The following is a 21,851-nucleotide window of genomic DNA, read 5'->3' on the forward strand; positions in this document are numbered from 1 at the left end:
TATAAAATACTTTATTAGGCCGGCTCTCTCTATATATCAAAATAAGTTGAATTCACAATCTCTCCTACTCTACTTGCGTAGTGTTCTATCTATTTGGCAATGTTGGACATACTATCTTATTTGGATGACTTTGAATGATATAATCAATAATTTAATTTGGAAAAATACCCGGGTGTACGTATATAGAAAGGATGCGAATAGTTTGAAAGACGGAAATATTATCTTAAGAACAGAGTCTGTAAGTATATATTGATAACAAGGCACTACTGATATCGCTCTTATTTTCTTAATAAATCATACAGGATCAGCTCATGTTTCATGTGTTTATATAAGATTATAATCATAATAGCACTAATAAGCGATTTGGTATCTTAAATATCAAGATTTAAATCTTTTCTTAAAAAACCTTTTGTGTCGCACAAAACAAAAACAATAAGACACAACAATAAATCAAATCTTTTCATTGTTTAGTTAATAATTATATGCGTAGTAATTTTTCTTTGTATTGCCTTTTGTTCGTCTGACTTACGATCGTACTGGTACAATTGTACATTTTATTTCGTATAAAGAAGGTTCATGTATAGAGGTATAACTCTTTTAAAGGAAGGTTCATGTATAGAGGTATAGCTCTTTTAAGGTAAGGTTCATGTATAGAGGTATAGCTCTTTTAAAGGAAGGTTCATGTATAGAGGTATAGCTCTTTTAAGGTAAGGTTCATGTATAGAGGTATAGCTCTTTTAAAGGAAGGTTCATGTATAGAGGTATAGCTCTTTTAAGGTAAGGTTCATGTATAGAGGTATAGCTCTTTTAAGGGAAGGTTCGTTTATAGAGGTATAGCTCTTTTAAGGGAAGGTTCATGTATAGAGGTATAGCTCTTTTATGGGAAGATTCATTTATAGAGGTATAACTCTTTTAGGGAAGGTTCATGTATAGAGGTATAACTCTTTTAAAGGAAGGTTCATGTATAGAGGTATAGCTCTTTTATGGGAAGATTCATTTATAGAGGTATAGCTCTTTTAGGGAAGGTTCATGTATAGAGGTATAGCTCTTTTAAAGGAAGGTTCATGTATAGAGGTATAACTCTTTTAAAGGAAGGTTCATGTATAGAGGTATAGCTCTTTTATGGGAAGATTCATTTATAGAGGTATAGCTCTTTTAGGGAAGGTTCATGTATAGAGGTATAGCTCTTTTAAGGTAAGGTTCATGTATAGAGGTATAGCTCTTTTAAAGGAAGGTTCATGTATAGAGGTATAGCTCTTTTAAGGGAAGGTTCATGTATAGAGGTATAGCTCTTTTAAAGGAAGGTTCATGTATAGAGGTATAGCTCTTTTAAAGGAAGGTTCGTATAGAGGTATAGCTCTTTTAAGGGAAGGTTCGTGTATAGAGGTATAGCTCTTTTAAGGTAAGGTTCATGTATAGAGGTATAGCTCTTTTAAAGGAAGGTTCGTATAGAGGTATAGCTCTTTTAAGGGAAGGTTCGTGTATAGAGGTATAGCTCTTTTAAGGTCAGACTATTTACAAAAGAATGGCTCAATTAAGAACAAGCGGACTTTCATTCGTATATTGAACTACTTCTAATTATCTAGAAGAGAGAACAGAATGAGTTTGCTATGTTTCTCCTTGATCTGTCTTAATGAAGAACGATTGTCTCTTTACAATATTTTAATGTACTTTATTTTCGTGAAAGGATGACAATAGGCTTGTATGAATCAGTCTTTTGTCATTGCTATGATTGTGAAGGAAAGACATCCATTGTACATGTAATTAGTAAACGCATCACGAATTGTACGCGCATTAATATGCGTGCTTCCAGTAATCAGCATACATTTACATGGCTTTAACATCAACATACTTGTAAATTATGATGTTAATGATACATGTTTCCATACATTACAAGAATGTTGACGGTTAAATTACAGGATTTCAGTAGACAACGGTCGACGAGGTAATTAGATTGTGCGTGTTTCTCCATCAACAAGCGCGCTATTATATCATTAATCAGACGCTTTGTTTAGAAACAAGCAGACCACAAATTTATAGCGCACCAGAAATGTACACAAATGTCTTCTATTTCATGCATCTTTTATTCGTTAACTTGTTTGTCGCTTTCTGTCTTTTCTATTCCATCCGTTCATCCGTTCTTTTCCATTCAATCATGCGTTCCATTATCCATCCGTTCTTTTCCATTCAATCATGCGTTCCATTATCCATCCGTTCATCCGTTCTTTTCCATTCAATCATGCGTTCCATTATCCATCCGTCAAATCCATTCAATGCCTTCATGTTGGTTCTGTGTGTAGGCCTATCCCATCTCATTCATATTAACTATCCATCTATCCATTATCAACCCTCAATTCTTGTCTTGTTTCTGTACATGCTTTTAATATTATTACTGTTATCCATCCACCACAAGCCGTTCGTTTATTCCTCCACCTATTTGTCTATTTCACCTATTTGTCTATTTCACCTATTTGTCTATTTCACCTTTAAAATAGTTTCATCGATCGGGTACATAATTAATACTAGATACGTTCAAAAATTCTCTTTGAATTAATTAATCATTAAGGCAAATTTGATCGAGTAATCTCCTCGGAAGTTGATTAAATGCGAGTAATTTAGAATTAAAAGAGCTGACTTTAATGTCGATTGGAGATTTAAGACCGTCGTCAATACATAGTTAATTATTTACATAATTGTTGTAACATGAACTGTTGAAACATTAACAACTTAAGCTCTGTTTACACTATCAAAAACGTGTGATGTGGCTAAATATGGCAGTCATTATTCCCAAATGTCCATATATGGGCACATCACATTTTTTGTCAAAAAGTTTGATAGTGTAGACAGAGCTTTAGATCTCTTGAATACATTGGCATGGCCGGCACGGATTTTGTAATGCTGTATACGCATAACAACAATGTCTCCTTAAATGCAATCAAGACAAGACAATTAAACACCCCTATAAATGAATAGAACACTCCAAGGGGGTATTGTTATGTAATGGGCATCATCATTAGGCAGCAGCGCCAAACAGCACTCTAACAACATTCAATAATAATAATAATGATGGCCGCCGCGACAAGTGCAGATTGCAATATTAACAGATTTTCATTGAGAGGTGAGTGGAGTTCATTGTTGTACACTCAATATACTAATCTCCTCCTCCCTCGGGGCATACATTTGACATTTTCCGTTATTTGCCAGTTAGCAGGAAAGGAATTGTGTTTGCAACATAACGTCACATGCATGTTAATCTATAAAACATTGTAAGACAGAAAAAAAAAGAAGAAAAAACAAGATTAGATGGAGTGTAGATGAAGTTCAAGGAATTTAATCAGCGTTTGCAGAGAATCTCATAATTATGTTTCTCTCCATCTTTCAATGTCTTTTCCCTCATCATCATCGTGTCTTTCTCTTTCATCGTTCTTCTTCCTTCATCATCATTTCTTTTTGTTATCATTTTCCGTTCCTTATCCTCCTTTCTTCTCGGACGTGGTCAAACGTACGCTTGACTGCATTCCATGGACATCCTTTCTCTTGTGGTCAGCATCATAATTGCTTTTTTACCATACAATTTATAATCCAGAATGATGCGTAGTTTGTCGCGCGGCACATCGGCAAGTGTGTAGTAGTCGCGCGGCACATTAACATGTGCGTATTCGTCGCGCGGCACATCGAAACGTGAGTATTCGTCGCGCGGCACATTAGCACGTGCGTATTCGTCGCGCGGCATATTGGCACGTGCGTATTCGTGCTATTTAAACTGAGTTCAGAATTAATGACGTCCTTGTCCATAAACTCACTCGATAATCTAGAACTCAGGAATTTATTTTAATACAGTCTATATCATACATACAGATATGCATTCATTTAGCAAATTATGACGAATTTTACACGCACGACGTTTAAAATGCCTATGTACGCGTGCGCACGTAACGTCATCGATGAATTAAATACCCAAAATATGTGCTGCAAATTAGTTGACCAAATTGTATGTGAAAAATTTAAATGATTTCTTATAATCTCTTGATTTATTAAGAGACCGTGTTTTGTAGAATGAGAAAATTAAGCGAGCAGCGAATGTTAACAAAAAATCAATATTGTTGAGTTTTTTTAAGTTGGATGCGATGTTTATTTGAAATGTAAAATCATCTGGCAATTAATAAAACTCAATCCTGGTTGAGTGTAGTCATTCTGTCGGCTTTCATTTCCTTCACAGATATTACTTCAAGTAGGTATTTTGACATTTAATATAAAAGCTGTTGAGAGATATTCTCTCAGGTTACTTGTTACAAATAAACTTACATTAATATACTGGATTGAACCTGATTAGATTTAAGAATCTGCAATTAAGATTTAAAATAATCTGTTGCATTTCATTATTTATGTTAATAAAGTGAAACGAATAAAAAGAGAGTTGAGAAGGAACTAATAAAGTAAATACGTAGCTGTAGTGTTGAGTAGGAAGTAGTATGTATGCCTACCCCACTGTAGTGTTGAGTAGGAAGTAGTATGTATGCCTACCCGGGCCCACTGTAGTGTTGAGCTAGTAGGAAGTAGTATGTATGCCTACCCGGGCCCACTGTAGTGTTGAGTAGGAAGTAGTATGTATGCCTACCCGGGCCCACTGTAGTGTTGAGTAGGAAGTAGTATGTATGCCTATCCCACTGTAGTGTTGAGTAGGAAGTAGTATGTATGCCTACCCCACTGTAGTGTTGAGTAGGAAGTAGTATGTATGCCTACCCCTACACTCTTCTTTTAACAACACCTCCCAAACCTTTCATGAGCTTAGTAGTTATCACGCCAATTAAGATTGGTTTCCAACAAGGACGCAACGCAAGAAGAAAGTACGTACAACGCAAATACATACGCGCAACGCAAGGACGTATACACGCAACGCAATGGCATACGAGCAACGCAATGGCATACGCGCAACGCAATGACATGCGCGCAACGCAATGAAGTACACGCAACGCAAGGACATACGCGCAACGCAAAGAAGTAAGCGCAACGCAATTAAGTGATTTGACCAATTACGAGGCGATTCCCTTAGAAACGTACATTATACACCTTGCAATAGTTATAATAGAATATTCCGATATGCTGTTGTGATAAGTATCTGTAAATGTTAATCTTTTAGTTTCTAACAATCCTTTTCATAGCTATGCATACACATTATTTATTGTCATAATAAAATATAGACCTAATATGAAATCTGTCTTTAATATACACATATGACGTCATACAAAGCAATCAATAGCTACTACTATCTGTGATATTTACAGTATTTTTATTACTTTTTTCAGTCACCTTGATAATATATTTGAATCACTAGATTATAAAGTCTTTGTAGTAAATCTCGCATTGTGTTCTAGCAACAAAATGTAATGTGTACACAATAGAACCCTTCCTTTGGGCGGGACACATCCCTAATCAGAGGACACGTAGAACCCCTCCTTTGGGACACACCCCTAATCAGAGGACACGTAGAACCCCTCCTTTGGGACACACCCCTAATCAGAGGACACGTAGAACCCCTCCGTTGGGACACACCCCTAATCAGAGGACACGTAGAACCCCTCCGTTGGGACACACCCCTAATCAGAGGACACGTAGAACCCCTCCGTTGGGACACACCCCTAATCAGAGGACACGTAGAACCCCTCCTTTGGGACACACCCCTAATCAGAGGACACGTAGAACCCTTCCTTTGGGCGGGACACACCCCTAATCAGAGGACACGTAGAACCCCTCCGTTGGGACACACCCCTAATCAGAGGTCACGTAGAACCCCTCCGTTGGGACACACCCCTAATCAGAGGACACGTAGAACCCCTCCGTTGGGACACACCCCTAATCAGAGGACACGTAGAACCCCTCCGTTGGGACACACCCCTAATCAGAGGACACGTAGAACCCCTCCTTTGGGACACACCCCTAATCAGAGGACACGTAGAACCCCTCCTTTGGGACACACCCCTAATCAGAGGACACGTAGAACCCTTCCTTTGGGCGGGACACACCCCTAATCAGAGGACACGTAGAACCCCTCCGTTGGGACACACCCCTAATCAGAGGACACGTAGAACCCCTCCGTTGGGACACACCCCTAATCAGAGGACACGTAGAACCCCTCCGTTGGGACACACCCCTAATCAGAGGACACGTAGAACCCCTCCGTTGGGACACACCCCTAATCAGAGGACACGTAGAACCCCTCCGTTGGGACACACCCCTAATCAGAGGACACGTAGAACCCCTCCGTTGGGACACACCCCTAATCAGAGGACACGTAAAACCCCTCCTTTGGGACACACCCCTAATCAGAGGACACGTAGAACCCCTCCGTTGGGACACACCCCTAATCAGAGGACACGTAGAACCCCTCCGTTGGGACACACCCCTAATCAGAGGACACGTAGAACCCCTCCTTTGGGACACACCCCTAATCAGAGGACACGTAGAACCCTTCCTTTGGGACACACCCCTAATCAGAGGACACGTAGAACCCCTCCTTTGGGACACACCCCTAATCAGAGGACACGTAGAACCCCTCCTTTGGGACACACCCCTAATCAGAGGACACGTAGAACCCCTCCTTTGGGACACACCCCTAATCAGAGGACACGTAGAACCCTTCCTTTGGGACACACCCCTAATCAGAGGACACGTAGAACCCCTCCGTTGGGACACACCCCTAATCAGAGGACACGTAGAACCCCTCCTTTGGGACACACCCCTAATCAGAGGACACGTAGAACCCCTCCGTTGGGACACACCCCTAATCAGAGGACACGTAGAACCCCTCCGTTGGGACACACCCCTAATCAGAGGACACGTAGAACCCCTCCTTTGGGACACACCCCTTATTCAGAGGACATTAGACATGTATTATTTTTATATTTACACATTTATTTTTCACAATTAACAATTACATTTACAATATTTAATAGTACACAAAAAGAAGCGAGTGCTTGTCAGTTTGGTAACCATTTCAATGTACGGTACATACAATGCCAGACAACATTCAACAAAAATGGACACATATAACCATCTTTAGGGACACTTCCCTCGAGACAACATTATTTTTTGTCACTACGGGCAGACCATTGACACCTCCTCTTCAAGAGATACTTTATTGGTTGCTGAATGTTTTTCTATATCTGAATCGTGAGATGCTGTTTCCGATTATTAATCTTTTAATTTTGGATATTTGTACCGCCGATCCCTTATACGAATTTTGAGTATTAAGAGATTTTTTAATAAGCTTGCACAAATGTTTTACTAGGTGCAATATTTGTTGTATTTCGATGTTTTTTAAGGGGCAACTGACTCTTTGAGTTATAGTAATTGTCTTGCTATAGTTGCCCCTGACCATTGTGCTTTGTTTCTGTTCTGTATCTGTTTATTGGTTGCCGAATGTTTTTCTGTATCTGAATCATGTCATCGCAAATTGTCTATCTGATCTTGTCATCCATCTTCAGATGTCATCATCACTTCTTGTCATCCATCTTCAGATGTCATCATCACTTCTTGTCATCCATCTTCAGATGTCATCATCACTTCTTGTCATCCATCTTCAGATGTCATCATCTTGTCATCCATCTTCAGATGTCATCATCACTTCTTGTCATCCATCTTCAGATGTCATCATCACTTCTTGTCATCCATCTTCAGATGTCATCATCACTTCTTGTCATCCATCTTGAGATGTCATCATCACTTCTTGTCATCCATCTTCAGATGTCATCATCACTTCTTGTCATCCATCTTGAGATGTCATCATCACTTCTTGTCATCCATCTTGAGATGTCATCATCACTTCTTGTCATCCATCTTCAGATGTCATCATCACTTCTTGTCATCCATCTTCAGATGTCATCATCACTTCTTGTCATCCATCTTCAGATGTCATCATCACTTCTTGTCATCCATCTTCAGATGTCATCATCACTTCTTGTCATCCATCTTCAGATGTCGTCATCACTTCTTGTCATCCATCTTCAGATGTCGTCATCACTTCTTGTCATCCATCTTCAGATGTCATCATCACTTCTTGTCATCCATCTTCAGATGTCATCATCACTTCTTGTCATCCATCTTCAGATGTCATCATCACTTCTTGTCATCCATCTTCAGATGTCATCATCACTTCTTGTCATCCATCTTCAGATGTCATCATCACTTCTTGTCATCCATCTTCAGATGTCATCATCACTTCTTGTCATCCATCTTCAGATGTCATCATCTTGTCATCCATCTTCAGATGTCATCATCACTTCTTGTCATCCATCTTCAGATGTCATCATCACTTCTTGTCATCCATCTTCAGATGTCATCATCACTTCTTGTCATCCATCTTCAGATGTCGTCATCACTTCTTGTCATCCATCTTCAGATGTCATCATCACTTCTTGTCATCCATCTTCAGATGTCATCATCACTTCTTGTCATCCATCTTCAGATGTCATCATCACTTCTTGTCATCCATCTTCAGATGTCATCATCACTTCTTGTCATCCATCTTCAGATGTCATCATCACTTCTTGTCATCCATCTTCAGATGTCATCATCACTTCTTGTCATCCATCTTCAGATGTCATCATCACTTCTTGTCATCCATCTTCAGATGTCGTCATCACTTCTTGTCATCCATCTTCAGATGTCATCATCACTTCTTGTCATCCATCTTCAGATGTCGTCATCACTTCTTGTCATCCATCTTCAGATGTCGTCATCACTTCTTGTCATCCATCTTCAGATGTCATCATCACTTCTTGTCATCCATCTTCAGATGTCATCATCACTTCTTGTCATCCATCTTCAGATGTCGTCATCACTTCTTGTCATCCATCTTCAGATGTCATCATCACTTCTTGTCATCCATCTTCAGATGTCGTCATCATTTCTTGTCATCCATCTTCAGATGTCGTCATCACTTCTTGTCATCCATCTTCAGATGTCGTCATCACTTCTTGTCATCCATCTTCAGATGTCATCATCATTTCTTCATTCATAATTGATTGATTAATTGCCGCCAAGTTGCTTAGTTATTGTTTATAATTTGCCCTTTAGTATTTTATGAAAGATGACACTACAGCTTTCAATTTAAACATCATCTACCTCGATCGTTATATCATATATTGATGAATAAACTGATTTATCTTAAAACTCAATGTACAACTTCAATGTAATTCATGTTCATATAGATTGTATGCTGCGAAGATTTGAAAGATGTTGAGAGCGTTTAAACGAACTGTTTGCCTAGGAGATGTATGCTGTTTGCTAAGAGGGGTCACTATACTCTGCTTTAAACTAATAATTGTTGAAGCTTTGCAACAAAACTCGTCGGGATTTACTACAAGTGAGTCGAGTTGGTTTCATTACATTTTTTTATACGAAAATTTCAAAATAGATATTCCCAATATTTATATTTATATTGCTGAATAAATGTGAATATTGTATTCGAAATGAATGCTGGCCAAAAAAGTTATCACATAAACGTGGTTCCCACTAGACTAGAGACGCTACGCAAGGACGTACGTACGCGCAACGCAAGCAAATGGACCTATGTTGTAATAATCAATCGCTTGTGATGTAAAAGTCAATTAGAACAACATTATAGAATTAAAGGGGTACTCCGGGATCAAACAAAGTGTTTCTTAATGTGGGCTTCCTTCTATGTATTGGAGTTGGTCGTATGTGCTCCTCCTCGTTCGTTCCAAAAAATGTCTTGATTTTTGTTGCCTATTTTCACAATGTATATGATTGATTAAGAATAATAAAAAAGTCGTCTTATCAAAACATGACGATGTTTTCAAACGACACTTTACAGCGTGGGTGAAATATCTGTCTATTTATATTACAAATTAAATTGTCTCTAAAAAAAGGAATTCTAAAATCAGAACTGCATTACTGAAATTGAAATCTAGATAGTAAAATGAATAAATTGAATTTTTTTATACGAAAATGAAATGGGTAAATAACTCAGTTGCTTCTGTTTTGTATCATCAATCATACGAAAAAGAATGAAATTTGAATTTTTTAAAATCTTTCTTTTTCGTTAGTATTTGTAATAAAAACACATATATTCTACAATGTAAGTATTTTCGCTTAAATTTACACTAATCTATTAAAAGGTAAATCAATAAAATGTAGTCAAATCTACCTTTTAACATTTGTTTCCTTAAAAATATATAATAATTTCTATAACACTTTTGTGTCATCATAAGTTGGAACATTCCATTATTGTTAAATGCAAATTCAAATGTTTACAGTATTGATTGCAGGGACACCCCTAAACTGTCTCCTTGGTTTTCTATTGTCCGCAACGCAAGGACGCAAACGCACCAACAATAAGTTGACAAATCACAATGAGGAGCACCCTAACTGTCACTTATGATTGGTCAATTCGATCGCGTTGCTCCTACGACGTCGTTGCGCGCGTGCGTCGGTTCCAAAGTGGGAACCAATTAGCTTAAGGTTCTACTCTACATTTCTTGGAAAAACTGATTGATTTTTGTGTATATTTTAGTGTGTAATTTTAGTGATGGTAGTGTATATAGTTGCGAACATGGTGGTTTATGTGGACCTAACAAGACTTGTCATTGCCAAGCTGGTTACTATGGACACAGCTGCGAGGATCAAGGTAACATGTCCGCCGTCGCCCCTTCATTTGCCTAATACTTAAAAAATATTCATAAAAAATGTTGGCCTATTTTAAAATATTTCAAAATATATAAATAATACACCTGAACATAAAGTTTGGTGGCGAGGTCCCTGGGTATACAAGGAACAATTCTAGTGGGTCCCTGTGTATACAAGGAACAATTCTAGTGGGTCCCTGGAGACAAGGAACAATTCTAGTGGGTCCCTGGGTATACAAGGAACAATTCTAGTGGGTCCCTGGGTATACAAGGAACAATTCTAGTGGGTCCCTGGGTATACAAGGAACAATTCTAGTGGATTTGCTCATATGACCAAATTTGGAATAGGACTTATTGAATATGCAATTAAAATGCATTGTTTTCTTCAATAATTGCTTTATTTTAATCTTTTAGTTGTCACAACCGTGATAGTTGTTTTGATTTGCGTAATGCCACCGATTTGTTGGACTGTACTCTGCATTTATGGATGTAAAAATTGTAAGTTACATGTTAATGTTATTATGTATCAACCTGAGCCATATGGTGAAATAAAATGTAGTGACGTCAGAAATTAATGTTTGTTAGCCCTATTAATGTAATAAGTTCATTATTTATGTAATGTTATCTTTTTAACGTGAAGATCGGAAATAAACAGTGAAAAAACTAACGCAACTTGACCAATCTCAACAGATATTTCGGATGATCCATGTCGTGATTGGTCAAATTAATTGCGGGGCGCGTACGTCCTTACGTTGCCTCCTAGTAACAACCAAGCGTACTAAACGCGCTGTGACGATTTCTACTTTGGTTTATTTTGTCTCTACAATTTTACATCACTACATTGACCTTTTATTAATATCATGTAGTGAATTTTATGTCAATTTTATATGATGGCATCTGATTTATCCATTTTACTTCGAAATGCCAACGTTCGTTTTGCATATTTCTTTAGCGTCATGCTTTCTCACAAATTCAATCATTGCATTTATCCGGTTAAAAACTAGGACTCTGTTCCAAAGCGTACATTTCAATTTTCATATTAAATCTAAAGTTCTCTGCGTCGCTGCCTATAAATTTAGCCTACTACTGATTTTAATGCTATGATATATTTCATTTTACTCATACGTCGTCGATTCATGTCGCGACGAACGTACACAAGATTTACACGGGGCGCCGTTTGGAATAAATATACTACATTTTCAGGAACATCACATTCTAGAAGAGTATGACAACTATATGCAATGCATACATTAATAAAACTGTCCCAAACAGTTTTTAACAGTTAAATAATGATGTATTTAACTACAGTATGCTCTGTAAGCGTAACCATGGATAGGTCCATGGCGTAACCAAGGCGTGGTGTGTGTTATCTTTTTTTTTTATCATATAATTATCTTATATTTTAGATATGTGCTTTTTTTGTACAGTGCTAATTATTATGCATGACGTCACAAACTTAAATGCTACACTACAAACGTACACTTCCGTTTCAAAATAAGATTACTGTATATGGTATTATACTATAAAATTCAATCTCGCGTTACATTTGGCTATAATACAATGAACGTTACTAAGTACGGAAGATTTTTCGGGGCACTAGTTAAATATATAATTAAATAGTGGCTCGAGCGGGCTTCCGTAACTATGCCTCTTTGATCATCCAATATCTACATACATGGTATCACTTTACAATATTAGGAATGTTACATATAATTTAAGTAGACAAATATCAAGTAATGTAAATGTAACATTTTAATGTTATTTTAATGTTTGAATATACGACACCAATGTGACATAATGTGTATTTAAGTACATCCTCGCCGTCGCAATTTAGTTTTTCTCTTCTCGATGCTTTTTAAGTAATTGTGTCCACAATACGTCTGCTGCTGTTGTGTCTTTAATCTGACATTTTTAATCGCGACAGCAACCGTCTCTATAGGCATTCAGCGCCGTCTACATATCAACGTGATGTCAATTTAGAATTCAGCGACGTATCTCCTTCTCTAATCGTTCCCTATTATTCATATAACGTTTATGTTGTATGTCAGTTTTAAATTGTTGATATTTTTTGCATGTTACCGTCGTCTTAAGTTGGTAGAATGAGATAAATGATACTCGTGTATGTCAATGTGTCACAGCCTCAGGATTATGTTAGTAAAACACATGTAATTTTATTCAACATGTATGCTAACGATTAAATGCGATTTTCATTTAATGCAGTTCTTTAGTCTATAATATTTGTAGGATTTATTTTTTTTTTCATATTTGAGATAAAATAAAGAGTTTTCTTTGAAATATAGAATATAACATATCCTCTGGAGGTACACCCGATATCGGGACTAGCGCGCTCCGATTTTTGACATATCAACTAACCAAATTAACAAACCAACTAAATTTCAGTTGTACCTTATACAAAAAATAATATCGCATCGTATTTGATAGGCCTAAATATTTTTGACAAACTATTAATATTAAAAATAACCTTTTTCCACTTCTTTTTGTTGCTTGGACAAAAAGCTTTAACAAGTTTGTTTTCCATTTTAAATCTACAGACGACAGCAGCCAACGACAGCGGAACATGGACAGTGTGAGCAGGTCTTTCCATACAGACGACGAGTCAGTACCTGCTGGACTCACTGATCTACCACCACGCTACCATGACGTCACCAACCCATTACACTCACTTCGGTCATTACAACTAGAGCATTGTGGGAATACTGACCATCCTCCGGCCTACGAAGAGGTCATGAAAGTATTTAGAAATATTAAAATTCAAGAAAATAGTAGTAATAACGAAAGGTCAAAGGTTAATACATCAAGGATATCATTAGGCTCTAAAAATTCGGCATTTTCGTTTGAATTAGAAGATATTGACATGGCCGAAGAAGTTTAACCTATGACCTCATGTTATTCCAATTGTCTTCATATTTGCACCTTGGAATCGAATGATGTTTGTTTACTAGACCATGTCCTGTCCTAGACTGAGAAAGTTACAGCATTCGTGATGACCGAACGGACGTTATACGTCCCTAGCTATTACCTCTGCTTATTTTATGCGTGAACGGGGTATATTTACGCGTCCTCATGCCTCTTGCGTTCTTGATGCGTGGACAGGGTATATTTATACGCGTCCTCGTGCCTCTTGCGTTCTTGGTACGTGGACGGGGTATATTTACGCGTCCTCATGCCTTTTGCGTTCTTGGTGCGTGGACAGGGTATATTTACGCGTCCTTATTACCCCTTGATGCGTGGACGGGGTTTAGTAGAAGGCCATTCAATCGAACTAGTAAATTTTTATGCTCATTTTATGTATATTTATAAAACAAAATGTAAAAACAACTGTTCTGCACCTTGTATATTTCCATACGATGCATGTGATACGTTCTAAATCAAATCCAAATATTTATTTTAATTCTATTCAGGTTTTCTATATCTTAAAAGAGTACTATACAGTAATATAAAATATCAGTCCATATTTGGTAATAGTATGTATTTTAAAATAAATCTATAACCAAGATATAAATACATCATAAAAGGCATTTATTAAATATACATTCGCGTGCTACGATGTTTTATAGCTCAGGCTTTCGCTGCCAGCTTTATTTTATTGATCCATGTGCAATAATATATATTTTTTAAATTTATAAACTCTTTTAATTTAGTGTAATGAGTACAACTACGGTGGTACAACATTTATGAGCAAGCATTTAAATTTAAGTTGATTTGATTTGCATTTATTTGGAAAATCGTAACATACAGTAATAACATTAATAATGTACTGACGTACGTGAAAATGGGACAACTATTGAATATTTCGAGGAGAGCTCCACAGCGTACGGAGCTTAGTGGTTAATATGTGTCTATAGTTTTAAATTATAGGCCTCCTACTCTATTTTATTCAGAGATTACTCTCTTCTCTGATTTTATCCTAATGAATTGTGGGATATCATAATGAATTGTGGGATATCATCTTTTACATGCGAGTATTTAATATAAGTAGATTTTTCACCAAATGCTGAGTTGTTTTAAATTAAATATAAAATAAAACTAACGTCTTTGTAGGATGGATTGTTCGATATCAGATGGCCTGAGTATGTTTGATATCGGATGGCCTGAGTATGTTCGATATCGGATTGCCTGAGTATGTTCGATATCGGATGGCCCGAGTATGTTTGATATCGGATTGCCCGAGTATGTTTGATATCGGATGGCCCGAGTATGTTCGATATCGGATGGCCTAAGTATGTTCGATATCGGATGGCCTAAGTATGTTCGATATCGGATGGCCTAAGTATGTTCGATATCGGATGGCCTAAGTATGTTCGATATCGGATGGCCTAAGTATGTTCGATATCGGATGGCCTGAGTATGTTTGATATCGGATGGCCTAAGTATGTTCGATATCGGATGGCCTGAGTATGTTTGATATCGGATGGCCTGAGTATGTTTGATATCGGATGGCCTGAGTATGTTCGATATCGGATGGCCTGAGTATGTTTGATAACGTGAATATGCATTGGCAGTATCAAACTACTTATTTATATTCATGTTCAAGGTTTTGTATTGACATTTTTACGAATAATATAACACCCCAACTTCTTTTTCCTTTTCTAATTAAACAATCAAAATATTCAGTTATAAGGGTATTAAACGCGCTAACAACAAGCGCGCGCCCAATTCGATGCAACCCCCATCTTATACGTTGTCCGAATAAACTTCTCCCTCCAAGGTTTCGGTGTTTTTTTATGCATGCCTCTCCTTTTTTATTATATATGGTTTTTTTTATTCTGTAAGTTTAAACTTAACTACACTTTCCTTATATTAACTCACTCTATCAATGCATGTCTCATATACATATATTATCTAAAGTTACCATACTTATGATTTGTGCTGTGTGTCGTATTCCTATCACACAGAAATACTGTACATATTGGTTTCGTTATGTCTACTCAAATTAAATTTATAATTTTCTTTATCATTCTAGTGTTTTCTTTATTATAATTGGCTAACTCATGTTTCAGACATAAACCCGTCCACAATACATAAGGAATACATATTGCACTAAATACGTAGAAACAAATATCTTATTTTGGTATTATATCAATACAACATTACATATATATATATGTATATATAAATCCAAAGGCAAATTACTGAAAAAAATGACAATGCTGTGGGTATCAGTGGCTGGATCTCAATGGAGATACAAAAATAAAAAGCGAAAAGCTAAATCAAAACGATAAAGTAAACAGCCAGAAAAGTACGTATATATATATATATATATATATATATATTACATTAATAGCCCCTTGTTCAATTCTGAGGAAAATGTTAATAGGAGTGCAGTCCCCTGAAAACCCGGGGTCACAAAGGTGTGAAGATATTAAGCCTTACGAATATATTCGATCGGCAGCACCGACAAAACATTTAATTATATTTTTCATAAAGAATTCCTTATTTTTGGCCGCTGACGCCAACCATAGTTTTCGAACAAAAACCAATTCAGAATATCATTTATTAAAAATCAAGTAATTTCCATGGCAACAGATGACTCATCTGAGTCATTAAAGCGTTACGTATCTACTAATGAGTTATGGTGGTGATACTTGATAATACATTGAATGTTGTGTGTAAATAATAACTTGAATGTTGTGTACATAATACATTGAATGTTACATAATGCATCATTGCATTGGAAGCATTTATGTTCACAGGACTAAGACACTCATGTTTATTATGAACATTGCTTTTAGTACTCAACCTTCATTCAAATTTCCTCTTGTACAGTTTTAATATTTGCTAATACTAACACTGTTCGGATACAGAATAAAGAGTTTATTCCGACCTCCTCATCATGTGTCACCTATAACACCCATCATCTGCATCACCATCCCAGACTAGAGGTTAAAGCTTGGTTCCCACTAGAAACGCAACGCAAGGACGTAACGCAATGTAATTGATTTGATCAAACACAAGCGATGCATTATTCGAACAGTGGCTTGTCATTGGTCAACTCGCTTGCGTTGCGCGTACGTTTTTGCGTTCCGTCTCTAGTGGGAACCACGAATTAGATTCAGTTAATACAGAGAATCGGTTTAAACACTATAGTATGGAAACAAGAGCAATGTGACAAATAGAACCAGAGTTAAATAAATATGACAGCCTAGACGAATCGTTACAAGTTGATAGGTTAATATTCCCATTTAATGTAATATTTTCATGATGCAGCTGTCAAGCTATTTAAACGGATAACATCTTCGGGTTGTACTATTGATCCGTTGATAAGATGCGGCATTATATCGCTGTAGGCGTCTATTATCTAAGTACTTGCTTAGACGGTAATGCACCTAACTTCTCTTAACTAAACGAACATGATACGACAATTAGTCGTACATAAACATTTTAATTAGATGCGAGGTTGATGGATATTGTAAGCAGAATTCAACGCTGCTGCTGCTCGTCATTTAAATTGCTAATGTAAACAGTACATGAATACCGTAATTGGATCATTTTTACCGAGAATGTTTGTATGTTTAATGGCATTATGTATAACTAATACCGTTATCGTGTTTTGTAAATTATACTTTCAACACAATTAGAAGCACACACAAACATCGCTTTAAGCAATTAAAGTCATTCAAACATCAACAAGACGGTTACCCTTCACAAAAAAAAGAATTATTTGTAACTTTTAACGTTTTAAAGAAGTTGATCATACCAGTACCGTTTGGATTTTACGATCATTTGGGGATTTACCTTTTGCTAGCTTAGTTCGTGTTGACCAATCCCAAGCGACAGTTCGGAATATCCATCTTTTATGATTGGTCAAATCACATACGTTGCGCTTACGTCCTAGCGTTGCGTCCAAGTTGGCGGTTCATATAAAACGTATATTCCACAAGGACGCTATGCAAGCATGTAACCTCAACGCAAAATAAAATGTGTTAAAAATTGGTGTTTTGTTTACCGAGTATCAGTCCTTCAAACCCACATACTGCACTGAAACTAAATATTGTTAGAACAACACAAAGTCAGTTGTAATGGACGAATAGTCACCGTGAAAAGGTAGTTTTACAAGTACAACTTACAACAATAGACCAATCAATCCATCTACTTTTAGTAGTATAGTATCAACAATTCTATTTTGGTGTCGAGTCGAGTGACTGTGCAAAACCAGTCTTTTGACTAACTTCCTTGTCGTCTGACGTAATTTACATTTTTTACAAACAGGAAGAATTATAGTTTTAACAATAAGGAACTGGTGGTACTAACTCTTATTTTGTATACGTGCTATTATAGTAGATAGATGATAGTGTACAAAACAGACAATACCAGACACTTCTACCGCACGATTAGCACGTCCACACAGGGCAAGCAGACTATTGTTGTTGTACTTCCAACATTCGTTAAGGCCTATACCAGGGTATACCAGGTCTTCTTTGCTTAAGACTAGTACAACAGTACCGGTGTCTCAATATTTCTGTATTTACCAAGAAAATGGAGAGTTATAAGCAACTATTTTTATACATTGGAGTGTTTACTGCTGTTGTACTTTTTGCAACCGTTGACGCAACTTATTCTTCCAAGAAGTCAAGTAAGTATTAATGACAACATGCATTCTTTAGTCATAATAATTTGTTTAAAGAAAATCTAAGACTGTGATAAGGGGTCCTATGCCAGTGGGATGTGATAAGGGGTCCTATGCCAGTGTGATATAATGACAAACAATGCATGTTTGACAAGGGGCATGTTTGACAAGGGGCACAGTTGACGAAAACTCTAACGAGAAAGTTCCGTTAAACGACGACAAGGACTATGTTCGATGATGGGTCTAGTTATAAACGAGAGGTCCAGTCGACACGAAGACTCTGTTCGACGAGAAGGTCCTGTTCGTCCGACGAGAACCTTGTCCGACGAGGGGGACTGTTCGACGATTGGGCTCAATCATTGGATCGGCATTATAGTGTCAACAACACCAATTAAATCAGTATATTATATAATGTCTCCACCAAGGTTGTTAGGTAAGCTGAATTTGTTGTAAACGAGGGGGGCGTGATGTTGGCTATTTTGACCAGCCTCAACATCTATAAATATCTTTAATCTTCTAGAAACATGTTTTGATGGAGCACGTAACGTGACATATCGATGTGTCAACGGTCATTGTGACCCATTAGCGGCATTCTCAAGGTGTGAATGTGATCCGGGTTACTACGGAAAATCTTGTGATAAACACGACAAATCATGTAAGTTATCGTCATTTATAGTCTTGCGACGCGAGTATCATTCGCTATTTTGCTGTGTGTTAGTTATTGCCTTATTTACATGCAGATTCTTAGATCACTTCCACATCTTCCTAGCATGCAAAGCTGCAGAGTTTAAACACACTGCGTGCGTTTTATATGGTGTGCGCGCGCGCCTCCCAGTGCGTGTAAAAACTCGGGAGTTTTGCCATGCGATGTGAAATAGGCCATTATTAGAACGTAGAGAATGAAACAGTTTTTATTTTCGTATTTGATATAGTTTTGAGAGAGTCTATAATTGGTCTGATCATCCTGATCCCAGTGCTCATATGGATTATATTAAGAGTGTATAATCGTAAGTTGCCATTTTGATTACTAAGCTTTCGCGCATTGAACAACGTGTTATATCGTAGCCTATGGGCTTTAAAGTGACCCTGGCGTTTTTTTATATTTGCATTGCATTTGGCAGAAGGCTGGATTATAAATAAATGTAATCTGAAAAGTCAAATATGAACAACGCCTCAAGACAAAGTTGGTTGTCACTTTCATGAAAACTGTATTTAAATGAGACTATTTCAAAATAACATGAAAAGAGACACAACAATTTAAAACGCGCGTTTAAATATTGATGAAATATTAAGGTACGCGGGCGTCAACTTTGTACGTAGTCACTGTGAATCACAGTGACTACGTGATGCATTTAAAAATAAGTTGTACGATTAACAATGGTCGCACGTATCGATGAGTTTGTATTTTCTAATATAAGGGTTATTTAACTAATTCAAGTCACAACTAGAATGTGATCGTCTTAATTAGTATTGATACAAAACAAAATGAAGAGTCTTTATTTTAAAAGATAACATGCCTACGACCTTTCAATGAATGTTTAAGTAGCAAACAGGAAACGTGCAAATGCATTGCTTATTTATAATGATAATATGCCTGCAGGTTTACAACTTATATTACTTATTATTATAATATGAACTTGTCAAAATAATGTCAAATTGGTACATTATTTTCAAGTCCTTAACGATACAAACAATTTGCTTTAAAAGAAAGCCAATAAGTTAAGGTGAATTTGTTATTAACACGACAAAAAGGGCACTGTAGGCCTACTATCACAAGCGATTCATCAAGTCGCGACGATTGAGCAAATTACTTGCGCTGCGCTTATTATATTGCGTTGCGTAGTGGAATGGAAAACGGGTGGGGCATGCACATTTATTGTAAGGGCATTTGCGCGCATAGTAGGTAGCGTTGCGTCGCTAGTGGGAACTACGCTTTAACAAGTTTTATTCGCGGCGCTCGTTTTATTTCACGTGTGTTGTTAAATGTTTCTATTATTTTTGTATGGTTATTTTAAGGAGTCTTTGTTTCCTTAACACGATGAATCATCAGATTATTGCTTTATATAACAATTATTCACTCACTCAGTCCATCATAATAAACATCTGCTTTGTACAAAGTCATTGTATTTATCCTTTTAATCTCATCAATGCTATAATAATAATATATGTACATTGCAAATTAAGGTAGATGTAATATTTCACTAGTCTCCTTGATATATCATTGTACGTGGAATAGAAACCCAAAGGTAGTAGGCCTAAGGTGGGGGGGGGGGGGGGGGAGGGCACCGCCAAGTTCCGTTTACCACTATTAAGGTGGGGGTATCGGGACACCGCCCAGTTCCGTTTACCACTATTAAGGTGGGGGTATCGGGACACCGCCCAGTTCCGTTTACCACTATTAAGGTGGGGGTATCGGGGCACCGCCCAGTTCCGTTTACCACTATTAAGGTGGGGGTATCGGGACACCGCCCAGTTCCGTTTACCACTATTTCTTGTCAAATTAATCGAATCGAATCCCGTCCCAGATTTTGATTTGATGAGTTAGAAGACATTATTTTATAAATTACTAATTAAAATTTTTTTATTTTATAATTTTAGGAAAGCATAGAATTTCCCGCAACAGTTTAATACGTAAGCGACAACGTCCTAGAAGTACAAGACGTTCGGTCGAAGACGGTCATCGTAGGGACAACGACGACGGCAACAGCCAACCCGTCGACGGCGGCGACAACCCTCCGAACTACACGGAAGCAGTAAATAGCCCGGATGGTACATTATCACAACACCCGTACCCATTATTTATGATGTCATCGACGACGCAAACAGACACATTTATTTTACCAAGTTATGATGACGTATTGAAAGAGAAAGAACAACATGAAGGAGGAGGAGGAGGAGAAACGACGAAATAGTTTATTGGCCACAATGCGTGGTTGCCACTAGAGACGCAACGTATGGACGTACGCGCAGCGCAAGCGAGTTGGCCAATGACAAGCAACTGTTCGAATAACCCATCGCTTGTAATTGGTCAAATCACTTGCGTTGTGTTACGTCCTTGCGTTGCGTCGCTAGTGGCAACCGAGCTTTAAGACTATGGTAAAATGTAGTAACAAAGAATGTGTGTTGTCATTGTTAAATTAATCGCAAATAAAGCAATAAGGGAACGATTTCTGGATTATATAATTTTATAATATCAAAGCATTCAAATATTACAATTGGACGTTCAGGGATTTACTCGTTAAAGCGTGGTTCCCACTAGCGACGCAACGCAAGGACGTAACGCAACGACCAATCACAAGTGATGGCTTATTCGCTTGTGATTGCTAACTGTCTATAACTTCGCTTGTCATTGGTTAAAACGCTTGCGTTGCGTTTACGTCCTTGCGTTACGTTCTAGTGGGAACCAAGCTTTATAGATAGTCACCGAAAACAACACTATGTCATATATATCGGAAGAGAAAGAAAGATACACGGACAGAATACATTAATCATTGTAATATACGCAAGGAAATAATAAAACGAAACGAACGCTTATTATTGATTGTTTTTGTGTGTTCTATCTCATGGTATATGTGAATTCCCTATAATAGGAATGATTATTTTAAGAGTAGGCCTAC

General features: G+C 37.3%; 2 protein-coding genes across 3 annotated transcripts; both read left to right on the top strand.

Annotated features, from left to right (window-relative positions):
* Window positions 1–65: 65 nt before the first annotated feature.
* Window positions 66–15,590, top strand: LOC140058766 (uncharacterized). Of its 2 annotated transcripts, none has more exons than XM_072104502.1 (5): window positions 66–238; window positions 9,210–9,364; window positions 10,535–10,648; window positions 11,061–11,144; window positions 13,199–15,590. In XM_072104502.1, exons 2-5 carry the CDS (start codon window positions 9,235–9,237, stop codon window positions 13,537–13,539), a joined length of 669 nt encoding a protein of 222 aa, XP_071960603.1. In that variant the 5' UTR covers window positions 66–238; window positions 9,210–9,234; the 3' UTR covers window positions 13,540–15,590. The 2 variants fall into 2 exon arrangements, with proteins under 2 accessions (XP_071960603.1, XP_071960604.1); XM_072104503.1 differs by lacking the exon at window positions 66–238 and adding an exon at window positions 3,077–3,118.
* A 2,266-nt stretch (window positions 15,591–17,856) lies between these two features.
* On the top strand, window positions 17,857–21,768 carry LOC140059607 (uncharacterized). Its single transcript, XM_072105580.1, has 4 exons — window positions 17,857–18,240; window positions 18,755–18,889; window positions 19,167–19,241; window positions 20,833–21,768. The coding sequence occupies exons 1-4, from the start codon at window positions 18,144–18,146 to the stop codon at window positions 21,144–21,146; spliced, it is 621 nt and encodes a 206-aa protein (XP_071961681.1). The 5' UTR covers window positions 17,857–18,143; the 3' UTR covers window positions 21,147–21,768.
* The last annotated feature ends 83 nt before the right edge of the window (window positions 21,769–21,851 follow it).

The sequence above is a fragment of the Antedon mediterranea genome, chromosome 9 (genome assembly GCF_964355755.1).
Source record: "Antedon mediterranea chromosome 9, ecAntMedi1.1, whole genome shotgun sequence".
NCBI lineage: Eukaryota > Metazoa > Echinodermata > Crinoidea > Comatulida > Antedonidae > Antedon > Antedon mediterranea.

Bases quoted from the DNA above. Each gene is read 5' to 3' on its own strand.
- LOC140058766 (XM_072104502.1), top strand. From the start codon at position 9,235: ATGTTGAGAGCGTTTAAACGAACTGTTTGCCTAGGAGATGTATGCTGT. The intron at 9,365-10,534 runs GTGAGTCGAGTT...TGTATATTTTAG, and splicing joins CTCGTCGGGATTTACTACAA to TGTGTAATTTTAGTGATGGT. The intron at 10,649-11,060 runs GTAACATGTCCG...TTAATCTTTTAG, and splicing joins ACACAGCTGCGAGGATCAAG to TTGTCACAACCGTGATAGTT.
- LOC140059607 (XM_072105580.1), top strand. From the start codon at position 18,144: ATGGAGAGTTATAAGCAACTATTTTTATACATTGGAGTGTTTACTGCT. The intron at 18,890-19,166 runs GTAAGTTATCGT...TATTTGATATAG, and splicing joins TGATAAACACGACAAATCAT to TTTTGAGAGAGTCTATAATT. The intron at 19,242-20,832 runs GTAAGTTGCCAT...TTATAATTTTAG, and splicing joins TATATTAAGAGTGTATAATC to GAAAGCATAGAATTTCCCGC.